The sequence below is a fragment of the Polistes canadensis genome, unplaced genomic scaffold, assembly GCF_001313835.1.
Source record: "Polistes canadensis isolate GaletaPanama2010 unplaced genomic scaffold, ASM131383v1 scaffold_75, whole genome shotgun sequence".
NCBI lineage: Eukaryota > Metazoa > Arthropoda > Insecta > Hymenoptera > Vespidae > Polistes > Polistes canadensis.
This window is the reverse complement of record NW_014569622.1, coordinates 4,586-21,185: the sequence shown is the minus strand read 5'-3', so window position 1 is coordinate 21,185 and position 16,600 is coordinate 4,586. Positions and strand designations below refer to the sequence as shown.

General features: G+C 28.4%; 4 protein-coding genes across 4 annotated transcripts; 3 read left to right on the top strand and 1 right to left on the bottom strand.

Annotated features, from left to right (window-relative positions):
• The first annotated feature begins 131 nt into the window (after window positions 1-131).
• LOC106786512 (diphthamide biosynthesis protein 1) lies at window positions 132-4,637 on the top strand. Its single transcript, XM_014747979.1, is given in 6 exon segments — window positions 132-653; window positions 739-1,046; window positions 1,122-1,505; window positions 1,616-1,823; window positions 3,231-3,490; window positions 3,635-4,637. Coding segments are annotated over 6 exon segments (1,731 nt in total). The 5' UTR covers window positions 132-337; the 3' UTR covers window positions 3,890-4,637.
• Window positions 4,638-4,866: 229 nt separating this feature from the next.
• On the top strand, window positions 4,867-5,812 carry LOC106786511 (26S proteasome complex subunit DSS1). Its single transcript, XM_014747978.1, has 3 exons — window positions 4,867-5,052; window positions 5,121-5,217; window positions 5,347-5,812. Exons 1-3 carry the CDS (start codon window positions 4,968-4,970, stop codon window positions 5,396-5,398), a joined length of 234 nt encoding a protein of 77 aa, XP_014603464.1. The 5' UTR covers window positions 4,867-4,967; the 3' UTR covers window positions 5,399-5,812.
• On the bottom strand, window positions 5,794-9,842 carry LOC106786510. The gene is made up of 9 exons (XM_014747977.1): window positions 9,210-9,842; window positions 8,451-9,121; window positions 8,053-8,362; window positions 7,601-7,944; window positions 7,317-7,542; window positions 6,904-7,242; window positions 6,673-6,826; window positions 6,449-6,612; window positions 5,794-6,336 (listed from the first exon to the last, which is right to left on the bottom strand). The coding sequence occupies exons 2-9, from the start codon at window positions 9,071-9,073 to the stop codon at window positions 6,037-6,039; spliced, it is 2,460 nt and encodes an 819-aa protein (XP_014603463.1). The 5' UTR covers window positions 9,074-9,121; window positions 9,210-9,842; the 3' UTR covers window positions 5,794-6,036.
• Window positions 9,843-10,242: 400 nt separating this feature from the next.
• On the top strand, window positions 10,243-16,289 carry LOC106786508 (endoplasmic reticulum metallopeptidase 1-like). The gene is made up of 15 exons (XM_014747976.1): window positions 10,243-10,525; window positions 10,641-10,936; window positions 11,103-11,655; window positions 11,758-11,885; window positions 11,963-12,094; window positions 12,172-12,292; window positions 12,409-12,711; window positions 12,784-13,013; window positions 13,154-13,334; window positions 13,423-13,607; window positions 13,698-13,853; window positions 13,935-14,140; window positions 14,274-14,386; window positions 14,472-14,647; window positions 14,709-16,289. Exons 2-15 carry the CDS (start codon window positions 10,934-10,936, stop codon window positions 14,871-14,873), a joined length of 2,652 nt encoding a protein of 883 aa, XP_014603462.1. The 5' UTR covers window positions 10,243-10,525; window positions 10,641-10,933; the 3' UTR covers window positions 14,874-16,289.
• The last annotated feature ends 311 nt before the right edge of the window (window positions 16,290-16,600 follow it).

The following is a 16,600-nucleotide window of genomic DNA, read 5'->3' as shown; positions in this document are numbered from 1 at the left end:
TGGCCTCATTCCTATGTGAGATTCTGATTAAATTATAAGCATATGGATTGTCCAATCAAAATTCATTGGTCAGCCTTTGCTTATGTCGTTTGGTTATTTTTCAAAATACATATTGTAATAATTTAGAAATGTTATGGCTATTCAGTTGGCAATACTGACGTTTAGCAGAACAAAGATAATGTTATTATGTCGGTAAGGTTATCTGATCGTAAATTACATTTTTGGATACATGAATAATGATAGGCCGTTGAATTATTAAGGCATAGTAACTAGTGTATTTAATAAAGATTTAATTGAAATAATATGACATAATATTTAAATAAAAGCAGATCATTTAATGATGATCGCAGAATATGAATCTGCCGTCGTAATTAAGGCCAAACCAGTTCGTAAAGTATTTAAAGCTCCAATCAAAGTTAATAAGATACCGCAAGAACTTTTGAATGATCCATTATTGAATGCAGCCGTTGCAGCTTTGCCTAATAATTACAATTTTGAAATACACAAGTCGATATGGAGAATCAAAGAAACAAAAGCGAAAAGAGTCGTTTTACAAATGCCCGAAGGATTATTAATGTATGCAACAACTATAGCTGATATTATTGAAAATTTTACGGATGCAGAAAGTATTATTATGGGTGATGTAACATATGGTAAAAGATTATAATTATAAATAAACGTTGTGAATATTATCTATTATTAATCTGATTATCTCATTTAATATTCATTTGTATATAGGTGCTTGTTGCATAGATGATTATACAGCTCGAGCATTAGATGCAGATTTCATGATTCATTATGGACACTCTTGTCTAATACCTATCGATCAAACTATTGGAATTAAAATTCTCTATGTATTTGTTAATATAAGTATTGACATTGTACATTGTATAGAAAGCATTAAAGCATCTTTATTAATTATTTCAAAAATTTCACTCGTTAGTACGATACAGTTTGTAGGAACGTTACAAGCTATTGCAATGGAACTAAAAAAAAATGGATACGAAGTTACTATACCACAGAGTAAACCATTGAGCCCAGGCGAAGTGATTTTCTTTCTATTTTATATTCTTATTTTACTCTATTATAATATATCAAATTAATATAAATCATTATTAAAGATTTTAGGTTGCACTGCGCCACAAACGCATTGCACAGATGCTATAGTCTATATAGGAGATGGTAGATTTCACCTCGAAGCTGCTATGATTGCTAATCCAAATTTACGAGCATTCAGATATGATCCTTATGAAAAAAAAATGACAGAAGAATTCTATGATCACAAAGAAATGCGTGAAACAAGACTCTCGGCGATTAATGTAGCAAAGAGTGCTCAAATATTTGGAATGATACTTGGGACTTTAGGTCGCCAGGGACATCCAAGAATTGTGGATCACTTACAAAATAGGTTGAAAGCTTTAAGAAAAGAAAGTATTATTATTTTGCTTTCCGAAATATTCCCAGATAAAATGAAGTTATTCAGAAACGTAGATAGTTTTATACAGGTATATTAATACAACTTTAAGGAAAGTTTTTCAAATAACGCTTCTTCATTTTAGCTAGATTTCTTTTCAAATATGATATTTGAGAAGATTATTTTGTTATAATGTTTAAGGTTGCATGTCCACGTCTCAGCATCGATTGGGGTGCTCATTTCCATAAACCTTTTCTTACACCCTACGAAGGTGCGGTCGCCCTGGAGATGGCCGAATATGATAGAAATCAAGCATATCCTATGGATTTTTACTCCGCGGCTAGTTTAGGTCCATGGACTCCAAATCATAAAGAGTTTGAATTAGAGAAACGCGTTAATACATGTTGTGGTAAATGTAAAACTGGAGAATAAGAAATAAAATATTTTTTATAGCTTACTGATAGTTTATTGCCAATAAATAATCCTATAGATTTGTTATCTGAAAGAAACAAATTATACGATGCCTTATTTTATTTTATTTTTTTCTTTCTTCCTCTTGCTCTTCTTCTCTTTATCTTATTGTTAGATATCAATATTTTTTCATATATATATATATATATATATTAATTGATTTGATTTGAAAAAATAAAATCATCCCTAATATAATGCGCGCACCCTTTTTTTAATACACACTCTTGGCTGGTGTAGTTAGTGGTAAAGCGGTAATAAGCAAATAGGACTCCGCGTGGGCGAATTACGTCATACGCCCACCTGTAGCCACTCATATATACGACGCATACATACAAACATTTCGAACGCTATAATATATACTAGGTGTCCTTTTAAACATGTTCTTTTTATTCTTTGAATTAAAATAACAATACAATTCTTCTTTGAATCTTACATTTGTTTGTTCTATTAGCGATAAAAGATTTATTGCAAGAATGACGTTGAAATCATTCGTAGAAATAAAAAATAAACGAAATAATGACTTATTATTTAAAATTAAACTCCTGCATTTTTCTTTAATTTCTTTGATTTAAGTTTTTGATTAAGTTTTCATTAAACAATTTAATTATCGAAACACAACGTGTTCGATCTAATTATTTGGCGGAAATAAAAAAATGAGTTTACATTTTGGTTTGATCTATCAATAGGTAATAGTTGAAAAGAAATTCTGACATTTAGCAATGAAGAATCAGCCACGCCGTAGGTGGTGCAATATTGGAGGGTGGAAGGTGGCGCCGACCGCACCCCGACGTCGCGACGGCAGTCTTCCAGCGTGGCTCAACAAGTACACGCGGTACTCGAACAGCGATTCAAATTCTTTAACATCATTAAATTATATATAAGGTATGATTCTTTACAATATCGGAAAAATAGACAGTCCTCTTCAGATCGTCACTTTAAATAATGCTATTTCTACAAATTTCTCATATAATAAATATAAATATAAATATAAATATAAATATTAATATTAATATTAATTATACCGCATTTTGTTTTGTTTTCTTTTCTTTTCTTTTTTCAATTATATAATATATTCATCTTATTATCTCATTATTTATTAATTTTACGAAGCTTTCAAGTATATCATAGAGAAAATTATATTTTTATAGCAATTTTATTATAATACATATACTACTCTTGCATATATATATTTTATTTTTATTCAATATATCTTTGCTTGTAAAAATATAATGTCGAATTTTACTCTTTGGATAAAAACAATGAGTATCGTATTGGTTGTATAAATACTTTAAGATCTTAATTTTTAGATTAAGTAACGTACATTTTCAATGATATAATAAATGAGTATAGATTAATTTACATTTGATAACGCAGTTGCTTCGTATAATGAGATCTAAAGTAACGGGTGAAAGCAATTGGGAAGCAAAGTGGACTGAACAAGGAGTACAAGATAGCGGTACAGTACGTCGAACATCAAGAAAATCAGACAAATTTAGATTATCAAAGTCCCCGCGAACATCTACATCCAAAGAAAGAACGCTTCGTAGATTAGAAAGTAATGAAAGAGAAAGAATGAGAATGCACAGTTTGAATGATGCATTCCAGGTAAATATTGATTTCCCTCGTAATAATAATAATAATAATAATAATAATATAAATATTAATAATAATAATAATAATAATTATTATTACAAGATTATTTGAAAGATATGTGCGACATTGAAAAATGTTTATTGTTTCTTTTACTAGTCTCTACGCGAAGTAATTCCACATGTTACCAAGGAAAGACGTCTTTCCAAAATAGAAACTCTTACATTAGCCAAAAATTATATAGTTGCTCTTACGGATATAATATGTGCAATAAGAAACGATGAAAACCCTACTAATCAAAAAGTTGAAATATCGGAATCCCAAAAACCAGCGTGTAACGCAAATATTTGCATGGACATAAATACACCGGCTTCTTCAAGATCTTGCAGTCCAGAAGTTCAAAGCTTCTATTAAAAGGAAGTACATTTTAATGGGTTACAATAGAAAAATAGTGAAACCAAAGCTACAAGTCTGTGAAATATTAACAATGTAGATCAAAAGCGAATGTCTCAAAGTTTTAAAAATCATTTTACATAATCGTATAACATACCATATTCTTCTCAAGATATAGAACATTAATGCTATGACATAAGAGTAAAAACTACTCACTTTTTTTTATCCTTTAATTAGTTGACTTTATATATTATATTATTATTATTCGTATACATTTTTATACAATATTTATTGATAATACATTACAGCATCAAGTTGTTGCTGCAAACAACAAAAATGATATTAACATTCCTCATATCTATCAGTATTATCTTTTGCAATCTCAGTATCATTATTTATTATATGCTCATTATTAGATGGTATAACGTATGCTGAAATAGTACAAAGCATTTAACATTTGTTTATTAATAAACAAAGTATATCAAAGTATTATAAAACTAGAGAGATATATATGTTACTTTTACGATATATAGATGTTTAATATACGAATTTTTTCGTGGATGAAAATATTACGGATTTACTTGCTAGAGATAATATTATTAAATTTATAAATTATTTTTTAACGTAATATATATTTATATCGTACTATAATATATTTTGTGAAAAATGAAAACTGTGTAGTTGTAATGAGTAATTACAAACATACATACATACATACACACACAGATATGTATATATACACGTAATATATTGTATGCACATGAAAAAAATAACTTGATTTCTTTAACAATATCAGATAATCTCACAGAATCGTGGAAAATGCAACAAGAATATTTAATTATATTACGAATAATGTTGTATAAATCATTTATATAAACCGCGATCAATTTCACCAATTTTGTTATAAATCACGCAACTAACACTTTGCCGTACGCAAGCAAGAGATAAATATATGAATATAGAGAAACTTTGCTGCATGGAGGGGGAGCCCCCACCGTAAGAAATTTATAGTCGCAGTATATGCAATTCTAAGGTGATTCATGTAACTTGTACGCGTGGTCTTTGCCAGTTGATATTAAGTCAAAGTAGATTTTGTAAAATGACAGACGGCAAGAACGACAAAACCAAAGTAGATTTAGGATTACTCGAAGAAGATGATGAATTTGAAGAATTCCCAGCAGAAGGTATATATTACGTTTTTATTATGGGATATATCGAAACATAACCTTTATTTCGCTGAATCATTTGATAGATTGGACAGCAAAAGATGAAGATAATGAAGATATTAGTGTATGGGAGGATAATTGGGATGATGACGACGTTGAAGATGACTTTAATCAACAATTGAGGTATATATCACGTAATAGATATTTCACCTTAATCTTATTTTCTTCCTATGATTGTATGTCTCTACAATGTGCCTTTCTTTATATTCTTTATAAATGTATAGCGATTAATATGTAGCATTGTCATTTTAGAGCACAACTAGAAAAACAAAAAGGTCAAGGTGAACCAACAAAAGAAGATTAAACAATTTGTGATATTTAACTCTACTCTTCATATGCATTGATAAGTTATGTAAATTTTAATGTGTGCTTCTTCTTTGCATTAAATTTATAACAATGTACATATGTGCATTACGGATTCTCTGTTATACGTAATATATATACTATAGAAAGACTATTTGATTATAGTATTTAAATTAATATTGCGATACAACAATCTTACAGATGTACTTTGCAAATTATTCAAATTAAGTTAAAATAATGCGCAGAAACATTCAAATATGAATAATACTACAGAAAACTATATTATTTTAAATGGTATTACATTATACCAACCGATATGATATATAAAATAAAAAAAATTACTCTCTGATAGTAATAAAAATTCAATTACAAAATAGTGTACGAAAATGGTTCATTAAATATTTATATTATAAAACACTGATACAGAGATATACTGATTTACAGATTACACATAATCTTTATTATCTGCTATTCTGCGCGAGATAGTACTAAATAAATACTTGGCATTTCTTATTGCAAATACGTGATCAGGTACACAGTTCTTCATTTTTTTTTATGAATTATACATGTTTTAATATGTGTATTTTTTCTTATACTTTTTTAAGCTTCTGTTTTATCAAGTTACACAAAACACAACAATTAACATGCATCATGATTTGTTCTACAGGAAATCAGTAATTGTGACATCAAAACATCTAAAATTTGCATATTTAAGTCCAGATTAATCTTTCTTATCTCATATGAAGTAAGCAAATACTTGAAAATCTTCAGTGTATCTTCCTCTCCAAAAATAAGTTTCATATCGCACGGGATTATTTGTTTTAATATTTCAAATATTTTATCCTTTGTAAGTAGAGCAGATTCTGTTGTGACGTTACTTTGTGAATTATATGTAAAGGACATATCGCTTAAACTGTCTGATAGCCTCATAATCATTTTCTGAAAATAATATATAAGTATTATAAGCCCTTCAAATATCGGACCCTGTTTTTTTATCACCCTATATATATATAATAAATATCAAGTCGTATTTTATCTGCTCAAGAAATACCTCTATAAGGGGTTCAGTTATATTTCCAAATAATAATTTAGCCCATCGAACAACAGCTTCTTGTTGTAACACATTGTTACTCCCAATACCAGTCAATACCTCGCAAATTAAATCGATAACAACACAAGTTAAAGATAATTTAGAATCCAACTCCTCCGTTTCTTCTGTAATGTATATAGTATTACACAGATTTTGTTAAAGTCAAATTGATAAAATGTTCTTACCATCGTAAGAAGTGTTAACTATGTTCCACCAATGTGCCATTAATTCAGAATCTCCACTGCCTTCCATACTATCAACTGCTTCGTATGCTGTATCCACAGAACAATAATAAATCCTTTCGGCCACCAATTGCTGTAATTCGTATGCTAAATTTTTCTATAATGATAATGCATAGTTATAATGTAATATATCTTGCATAGTATATTTCATAAAATAACAATATATCTATTCACCGACTTAATATCTTCTACGAATCTCCATGGTATATCGGATAAGGGTATTAATGTTGGCAATGGTATAACTTCTTCTTCCGAATCCAACTCAAATCTAGGCACAACTGTTTTTAAAGTATTAAATACCCCACTGACAGTTTTAGCTAAAATTCTATCAAACCGTGGTGCAACTATATCTGCCTTTTTTCCTGCATTACTATTTGGCCGCAAAAAATGACGTAATTGCGTTGGACATTCATTGGCTAAACGTATACAGAGATTTCGTAAATAAGTTTCCATTTCAACGCGTCCACCTTCTGGCAATTCTAATTCTGACATAATACTGGCTATTGATGGTATCTGGGAAACAAATAAGATTATATTTATAGATTTTAATTTTCAAATTGAATTTATTTAATTCAACATAATCTTACCTCTTCTAGAGAAGTATGTAATTGGACAAAATCAGAGTGTTGCCTTTTAACCGTGGCAGTTGTAGTCTCAAACAAATCTACTCCACGTTGCTCGACATCATCAAATTGAATGCAATATAATAATTGCTGCGAGCCATCGATTGTCGTATGAAATTCTGTCCACGGTATACATAAGTTTATAAATTGATTACCTTCATATATTACATAAGATTTGTCCTCTGTACGCCTGTAATAATAAATTAAAAATAAACAATTTTAATATTAACAATCCATTAATAACTTACAATGGTGTAGTTGCAGTAGACTTTTGTTGTAACAGATTTCTTAGTCTTGCAATAGTTGTGGCAAAATCTGTTGGTTCTTCATATATGGGTGATATTCTGTTATTATCGATCTCTGAATCCACCTCTGATATGTTTATGTCTCCCCAAAGACCCCTATGCTGTATTCTTAAACCTTCTAAACTTAAAGACCGCTTTCCAAGATCGATCGACGATGATGAATTTTGATTTTCTTGCTCTAATCTTGTCATCGACTTATTAGAAAATGCAGGTTGTAGTAATGGACATGGAATTACTGTAGCCACTGCGGATGTTATACCATCGCTCAACCCTATAGAAACAATGTCCTAAAATTAATAGCAATTATTTTGTGAATATTTTCACTTAATCTATATATATATATATATATATATATATATATATATATATAAAATATATAATAATAAATTATTTACATCATCTTTTGTCCACAGTTTGTTTGCTTCTTTTGGTGTACTTTGTAGTAATTTTAATAAACTTTCAAACATCCAATTAGGACAACTAATCGTTTGGATCATTGTCAAAAGTTTTCTAGCTAAAATAGATACTAATAATTTACAAGGTAGGGAACTAGTCAATTCCCACTGCAAAAATTCTTGAGTTAAAACGGTAACTAGACGATGAAATATATGTTCCAAAGTTAGCAAACTTCGGGAACCAGGATGCAAACATCTGTACGCTTCTTCTAGATTTGTACAAGTACCCTTTTCAACTCTACGCAATGCTCTGTAAAATAATTTATTAAGTTGAAATAAAAAGAGATGATTGTCCTATAAGATGTAATTAATCAAATTCATGGTATAATTCTAATTACCTGCGATATTCCTTTAAATGTAATAATACTACATCGGCCAGTTTATTAGCAAGCTTTATTTTATCTATTGAATTAGCTTTTTGAAATATTTTTCTTAATAATATTTTTAATAATGTCTGGGCTTCATTAGGAAATGCTTTATCGGTACTTATATTTTTGTACCAAACATCTATACAGTCAACATTAATTTCTCTTATAATGTTGTCTACATATATAATGTTATTTTTTGATAAGGAATCTCCATTGTATAAGTCATTTGTATTTTCTGGATTGACAGTTTTTATATGTATTTTGTTATTACATGCTCTTTCAAATTTGGACATCTTTGCTTTTTCTTCCGTATCCAAATATTCCAACTCAAAATATTTTGGTAGTCTTTTATAAATCCATTTCTTTATAAATTCTATATTTATTGGCACAGTTCTTTTTAAAGTAAATCTAAGTAAAATGCAACTAAGCCATATTGACATGATCATGACAAATGTAGTCCATGAAAGTGAAATATATATAGGTACTGGTGTAACTTCAACCCATTGTTGAATAATTAAACACAAAAAAATGCTTGTTATACAAAATAACAATAATATCTTGTTCAGCCAGCTTATTAGTATAATATTTTCCATTTTTCTTGATCACGTCTAAATTAAATTTCTATCAAATAATAATTATATCTAGAAAGCAATAAACATATTTACACAATTTATATACATTGTATCTTGTGTTATTTTTAATTTCAATGTATTTCATTTATTCACTTACACATATGTATTAAATTATGAGACTTACTGATCCCCACTATGAATCTTAAATACGATTCTTTGTACGCTTTAACAATTTTCATTTACATTTTTAGAAACACATATCAATGCATATTGTCTTAATTCACTTGCATGAGGATAGCATTACATTATTATCAATGTGTAATTATAATGTTTAATTGTCAAACATATTTCACATAATCCATTTATTATTTCGAATGTATCTTTTTTTTTCTAGAAAAATATGAAAATACATTTATCCTATGTAATAGCTACGATTATCGAGGAAATGATTAAATGATGATTAAGTGCATTTTTATAGTTATAATTCACCACGATCAAGGTAAAAGGAAGTATCGAAAACTAATAAAAGAGATTTCTTCAAATGTCTCATGTCACAAATATTATTTTGATAGCGGGATTATTAGCACGTTTCTGTATATCAGTTAACCTCTTTTAGCTTCCATTACTTATGATTTCTTAATCATAATCACTATTAATCATAGCTTTTTACTTGTCGATGATAATTTATCGATTAGAAAGTTAATTATAATGATTTTAGATATTAGGCTTATATGCATGAATATTAAAAAGTTATATTACATGTGATACATGTTAATTATAACACAATTTGTTTTTTTTTAATTAATTAATTTTTAATTTAGAATAATTGTATGATTTATTACCACACATTATATTTTATAATAAATTAGGTAGAAAAAAAGGAAACCATTTCTATCGACGAAATATATATTGTTATAATTTGAAATAATTTGGATCAATTTAAAATTTTGGATTAATGATCAATTAGAATTCGCGTATTACGCAACATTTGTCTCTCTATGTATGATGTGTATGTAGATCTACCAGGTAATGCATCTCTTTCACGCACGATATAATGAATAAATATATATATATATATATATATATATATATATATACCAAACAAAACACTTTCTCTTTCTCTCTCTCTCTCTCTCTCTTTCTCTTTCTCCCTCTCTCTTTCTCCCTCTCTTTCTCTCCCTCTCTCTCTCTCATCTCTTTCCTTTTATGTACTGGTACCTATGCCGTTTACGTCAAGTCCATGAATACTAAATGATAAACGAATGTTATCAGCAAGTATTTCTTCTAACATCTATTATAATTTTCAACTAAGGCAATTAATAGTTTCTTTGTTTTTTATTAATGTCATGAGTATCGAATATATTCATCGGCAATGTCAAAATTTTGCCATAACCTAATTTAAATTTCATTAATATTAAATAAGATTACATAAAAAAGAGCTCAATTATAATGAAATAATAAAAAAAAAGATAAGTACGTATCATTCCAGCAAGATTAGATATAATTGTCATTTACCTTTGTACCGTTCTCTTATGAAAAAAAAAAAAAAACGACACACATATTAATGTACTATTAATTATTTTCTCAGTTTTCCGATTACCGTGTCACCAACAAATAGTGACCATTATTTAACAAGTTGACTTTGTGTAAATGAAAATAAATAGTAGAAGAACCATAAAGGAAAAAATAGGATTTGTTTTGTTTTTTTTAGTTTAAAAAAAAAAGGCACAAACGTTGCTTTCGATGCGGTATTATGCAGTCAACAAAGTAACGTGACACAATTTCCTTCGTCATATTCTTCTTATATTTCTTTCTATGCTTTTTTAAAATTTGGCTCGCATACGCTAAGATAAATATAATATAAATACCAAATAAAACACCATGGTAAGGCTTTTTCCCATTATTAGAATATTTTAGTGAACAGTGATGTGATATTATTTGTTTATTATTTTGTTCAAATCAATCTATCTATCTATTTATCTACTTATATCTATATATATATATATATATTTATTATGTAATATAAATAAATATAATAAAATGTGTCTAGTTTCAGAAAGATGGAGTCAGATTGCGTCAGAATACTACACGCAGATTCTTGGATAGTAATTCACAAGATGATAGGATTATTTTTAAGAGGAAAGATATACTGCCAAATGAAACTCCACATTTATTTTTTGTGCTTACTTTTTTTCTATTTCTATCCTTCATTATTATTGTGTTAGAGAAACATTTACCAGAACCTTGTACGATAGAAAATGAAGAACTTTATCCTGGTAGATTTATTGCCGAAAGAGCTCGTAATCACATAATAAACCTTACATCTATTGGCCCACGAATTGTTGGAAGCTATGAGAATGAAGTATTAGCTGTTAAATATTTAACGACGGCAATTAATGAAATTGTCAATAATATGCATGAAAGTCATAAAATTACAATCGATATTACTAAGCATAGCGGATCATTTCCATTGAAATTCTTAGATGGCATGACAAATGTATATAGAAGTGTTCAGAATGTTGTTGTTAAAATTGGGCCACGTAATCCAGCAAACTATAGTTTATTGATAAATTGTCATTTTGATACCTTTCCGGAGAGTCCAGGTAAATATTTTATATATAACGTAATAACAATAATTTTTTATTATTTTTGTCTTTTCAAGGAAAATTCATTTCTTTTAGTATATTCTTTGAATATAATTACAGGTGGTTCTGATGATGCTGCTGGATGTGCTGTGATGTTAGAAATATTACGCGTAATTGCTTACAGTCCACAGTTTTTGAAGCATAATATTATTTTTTTATTTAATGGAGCAGAAGAGAATTTATTAGAGGTATATCTCATTTTTTCCAGATTGATTGAAACTTCAGGAAAATGACAAATAAAAAAGTATAATTTTTTATTTTACAGGCTTCACATGGTTTTATAACGCAACACTCTTGGGCCAAGGAGATTAGAACTTTTATAAACTTGGAAGCATGTGGTGCAGGTGGCAGAGAATTACTGTTTCAAGCTGGTCCTAATAGTCCATGGATTTTGGAGGTTTATATTAATTCATGTTTATTTATTTTATCTATTTTATATATTTCATTTGATTTCAATAGATTCCCATTTTTCAGATTTATTCTAGATCAGTTCCATATCCATTTGCATCATCCTTGGCGCAAGAAATATTCGAAAGTGGCATTGTTCCTGGAGATACTGATTTCCGAATATTCCGAGATTTTGGAAATATTTCTGGTAATTGAATGTTCATATTAAAAACTTATTTTTATATATTAAAAATATTATTTTTAATAAAATATTATTAAATACTATAACTTCATATATTTATATTTTGAATATATTTTGTTCAGGTGTAGATTTTGCTTGGTCAACCAATGGTTATGTTTATCATACAAAGTTTGACACAGTCGATCAAATTCCATTAGGATCTTTGCAGAGGACTGGAGATAATATTCTTGCTCTTGGCCGAGGAATAATGTTAGAGGATTTGCCGGATATAACGTCACAGAATGCAGTAGAAAATATTGTATTTTTTGATTTTTTGGGTGCATTCGTTATCAGATGGCCATTGTATGTTGCAAGCACAATAAATATTCTCTCTATTTGTATAGGAATATATTCTATATATATGAGTATACAAAATGCACGCAAAGGTAAATATTGATATTTATACTAACATAATTGACTATAGACTACTAAATTGGAGCTTATATTTTGTTATTTAGATGCAAAGAAGTTCACATATTTAAAACATTTATTAATTTGCGTCGTTGTTATTGTTAGTTCGTGGCTCCTATCATCGTTTATATGTACAACGATTGCACGAACTCTTACAAAATTAGGAAAAGTAATGAGTTGGTATGTAAGACCAGCATGGCTATTCTTTTTATATGTTTGTCCAACTGTTTTCACCTCAATGATTTTATTCTTGTACATTGGAACTCGACAAAAGAAGGTAAATGGCTGATTTTTGTTAGTATAATGAATAAATGTTAATATTTCTCATCTCAATTAATCTATGTTATTTTAATTTGTAAAAATAACGATGAAGAGAGAAATACACTGTGTGTATGTAGAATAATATAAATTTTACAGGAAATAAATTCCATGTGGACTTTGTATCAAATTTATTGCGATGCATATTCTGTTATATGGATGGTAATACTTTTCTTATGTATTTTACTTAAGATAAGGTCTGGCTTTATACCTTTGTATTGGGTTTTTTTTCCTGCTGTTGGAAACGTATTACGTCTTAATTATTTCTATAAATGGAGAGGTATTAACTAATTTTAATTAATATCTATTCTTGTTTAGTTTCATTGTCAAAAGATACTTATATGTATATTTATTTTGAATTTCCACAGGCTGGAAATGGCTTTGTTACCACATAGGAATGCTCACTTTACCCTATACGCAATCATTTTATTTAACACTCGGTGCTTTGTATCTTTTTATTCCTATAATGGGACGTTCTGGCGGTAGCCTTAACTCTGAAGTTGTTATGGCTAATATATTGTCATTATTATTTTGTTTGTTATTTAGTTTTACAGTAAGTTGATCATTATTTCATGAAAAAGAAAATATATTTACGCAAATACTATTCATGTTTTTTCTTATTTTCTTTTTTCTTCTCTTTCAGATGCCTATAGTAATTATAATAAAGAATGCAGAACGGATTATAAGCGTATTGACAGGAATATTTTTAATAGCAATTGGAATACTAATATTAACACCTCTTGGTTTCCCTTATAGTGGTAATCCATTATCTCCTGCGCCGCAACGTTTTATGATAGCGGTAAAATCAAAAATATAATTCATTGCAGATATGCAATATATTCGCAATATATTGAAACATTTCGTATTTCCTAACACGCAGCACACACAAAGACAATATTACCATTTTGATGGTAGTCTAAGATATTCTGGAACGGGATATTGGCTGGTTGATTTAGATATGAATAGTCCTCACAGTGTACAATCTATGGTACCAGAAGTTAACGCTGCCATACCAACGATCAAGGATTGTGAGAACGAGCTATATTGTGGTTTACCATATTTAATGCCAGTTACAACATTTTTATGGTAAAAATATATTTATTTTATATTACTTTTTGGAAACAATTTGTGCGTGCTAGTTATGGATAATATATTAGATAACATTATTAGCCAAGAATATAATTTGTATCTATAATGAAACAAAATTACGCTTTTATAGGAAGACTAGTTGGATATCAGGACCTGCACCATTTATAAATGTTCCAACCAAATTAGATCTTATATCAAAAATAATTAAACATAATGTTACAAGTTTTACCTTTAATGTAACAGGTAATAGTGTTTTAGCAAATTGAAGAATTTAATAATTAATAAATAAGATTAAAAGTTAATATAATAATTTTTCGTCTTTATATAGGTCCAGATCACATAGGTATAATTATTTCTCCGTACAAAAATGTCCATTTAGAAAAGTGGAGTATATCGGACAAAGAGCCATTGAAAGGTCCTATGTGGAATGGCAGAGAAACTTATTTCATTTATTATTCTTGTGCCTCTGATTGTATTCCTTATACATTTTCTCTCGAATTAAATGTAAGTCTATAATTTTTTATTAAGTATAATTAATGGAAATTAAGCAATTACTATATTGTAGGTATCTACATTAAAAAATGTCCCTTCTTTATCAATTGCCCTGGCTGGTCATACATTGCATGGAAAATACCAGAAATCTTTGAGATTTAAAGAATTTTTAAATCAGTTTCCACCATGGGCTGTTATAACACCATGGACTGCAACATACACTTCCTGGGAATTTTAATGGACCTAAACTCTGCTGTACCAAATTAAAACCAAAGTTTTATATATATATATATATATATATATATATATTTCTTGAAAAAAATCATAATTATTTATATGTTTAAAAAACGAGGTACCATGGCAATATCATAGTGCAGAAAATGCATTTATCTAATTGTTTCGGCCTAGATCTAATAAATGCCTAATAATACTTGAGCATAATTTCATAGTTTATGTATTAGTCAATAGTTAAAGTTTGAATTGAAAATAGGGTTTATAATCTTGAGATATATCTCTCTTCAGTTGTTATTATAATATTTTTTAATTTATTTTTAATAATCTATCAAATGATATGTAAAGTATATCGAAGATGAAATAAGTTAAAATAAATAGAAATTAATCATAAAAGTAAATTATATATCTTTATACTCGTAAGTAACTACATTTGAATTCATACATCCGATTTGGAACATTATGCGATAATTTAATAAACAATTACATTACGTTAGCAGGTATCTTGTTCATAAATCGTCGTAGGATTTTTGCAAAAAAGAAAAATGCAAAAAGAATATTGTAAATTTATTATATTGTACGTTTAAATTATTTTGAATATTAGAAATATTTTAATGCGTTTGTACGCGACATATCATGTTGTAAATCGTATTTTAAATCGCATTGTAAGATAGGAGATAGGCGGTATTTTAGGTCTCTCTTGTTTTGTAAGAGATGTGCCAATATTGATACATACTATGCGGCATATTATAAAGCTAAGTGAATTAAAGAAATTTTCTTGGTTAAATAAAATTAAATAGAGTCCTATATTCGTGCCAATTACAATTGGCATCTGGTTGATCGAGCCATCTGTTTTGTTGTTTTTCTTTTTATGTTATTTGATTTTGTATGATTTATTCGAAAAATGACATATAGATGTAATAGAAATAGTAAAATATTAGAAAATCAATATCGACACGTAATGTTTTTAAAGGCTGATACATTGGGTTATAAATAATATTGCATAGTTATGCCAAGATTAAATATTAATTACGATTTACGACATTAGACCATTTTTATGGGATAAGATTCTACCAATAATAGCGTTAATTATGCCAACGCATTGGCACTATGGAGTTAAAAAGAAAAAGATAGAAACTCATAGATTTTACTAATTAAAGCGCAATACAATTAAGATCTAGTTGTAAAATACTTTGTTGACTAGGAATATACCAGGTGTAACTTGTTAACGTCTACATCTAAATCGAAGTTGATTGTTATTTAAATTATTCACACTTTAGCAATAGATAATAACCAGTTATACTGCGAATGGCCACGATTTCTTAGAAGAAAGAATTTTAAATAACGTTTCAAGCTTGTTACCACTATTGCGTCCTAATATTTAGCTTCAATTTTCAATAAAATTCTTACCTTTATTTCTTCATTTCCATTTCGTTATTATTTTTGGTAAATCTGATCAAATCTTATTCGCTTCTGAAATATTCGTCTTGTATGCAAGAAAATATCTGCTTTTAGTCCACTCAAATAAAGGCAAACTACCAGAATTTATTAATTTTGGTAAAACTTGATATAATGGTAATTCGAAATTAACAAATTCTGGTAGTTTGCCTTTATTTGAATGGACTATTTCTTACGAATTCTTAATAGTTTGTCTTTCAATTAGTATCTACTTTAATATCTACTTTAGTATCTTCCTGTATCCTCCTGTGTCTTCCTGTAAGCTAATCTTATTTG

Coding starts and splice junctions, on each gene's coding strand:
- LOC106786511 (XM_014747978.1), top strand. CDS start 4,968: ATGACAGACGGCAAGAACGACAAAACCAAAGTAGATTTAGGATTACTC. Junction 5,053..5,120: donor TGAAGAATTCCCAGCAGAAG/GTATATATTACG, acceptor ATCATTTGATAG/ATTGGACAGCAAAAGATGAA. Junction 5,218..5,346: donor GACTTTAATCAACAATTGAG/GTATATATCACG, acceptor TTGTCATTTTAG/AGCACAACTAGAAAAACAAA.
- LOC106786510 (XM_014747977.1), bottom strand. CDS start 9,073: ATGGAAAATATTATACTAATAAGCTGGCTGAACAAGATATTATTGTTA. Junction 7,543..7,600: donor TCTACTGCAACTACACCATT/GTAAGTTATTAA, acceptor TTATTATTACAG/GCGTACAGAGGACAAATCTT. Junction 7,243..7,316: donor TACATACTTCTCTAGAAGAG/GTAAGATTATGT, acceptor TTTGTTTCCCAG/ATACCATCAATAGCCAGTAT.
- LOC106786508 (XM_014747976.1), top strand. Junction 11,886..11,962: donor CAGAAGAGAATTTATTAGAG/GTATATCTCATT, acceptor TTTATTTTACAG/GCTTCACATGGTTTTATAAC. Junction 13,335..13,422: donor TTATTTCTATAAATGGAGAG/GTATTAACTAAT, acceptor GAATTTCCACAG/GCTGGAAATGGCTTTGTTAC.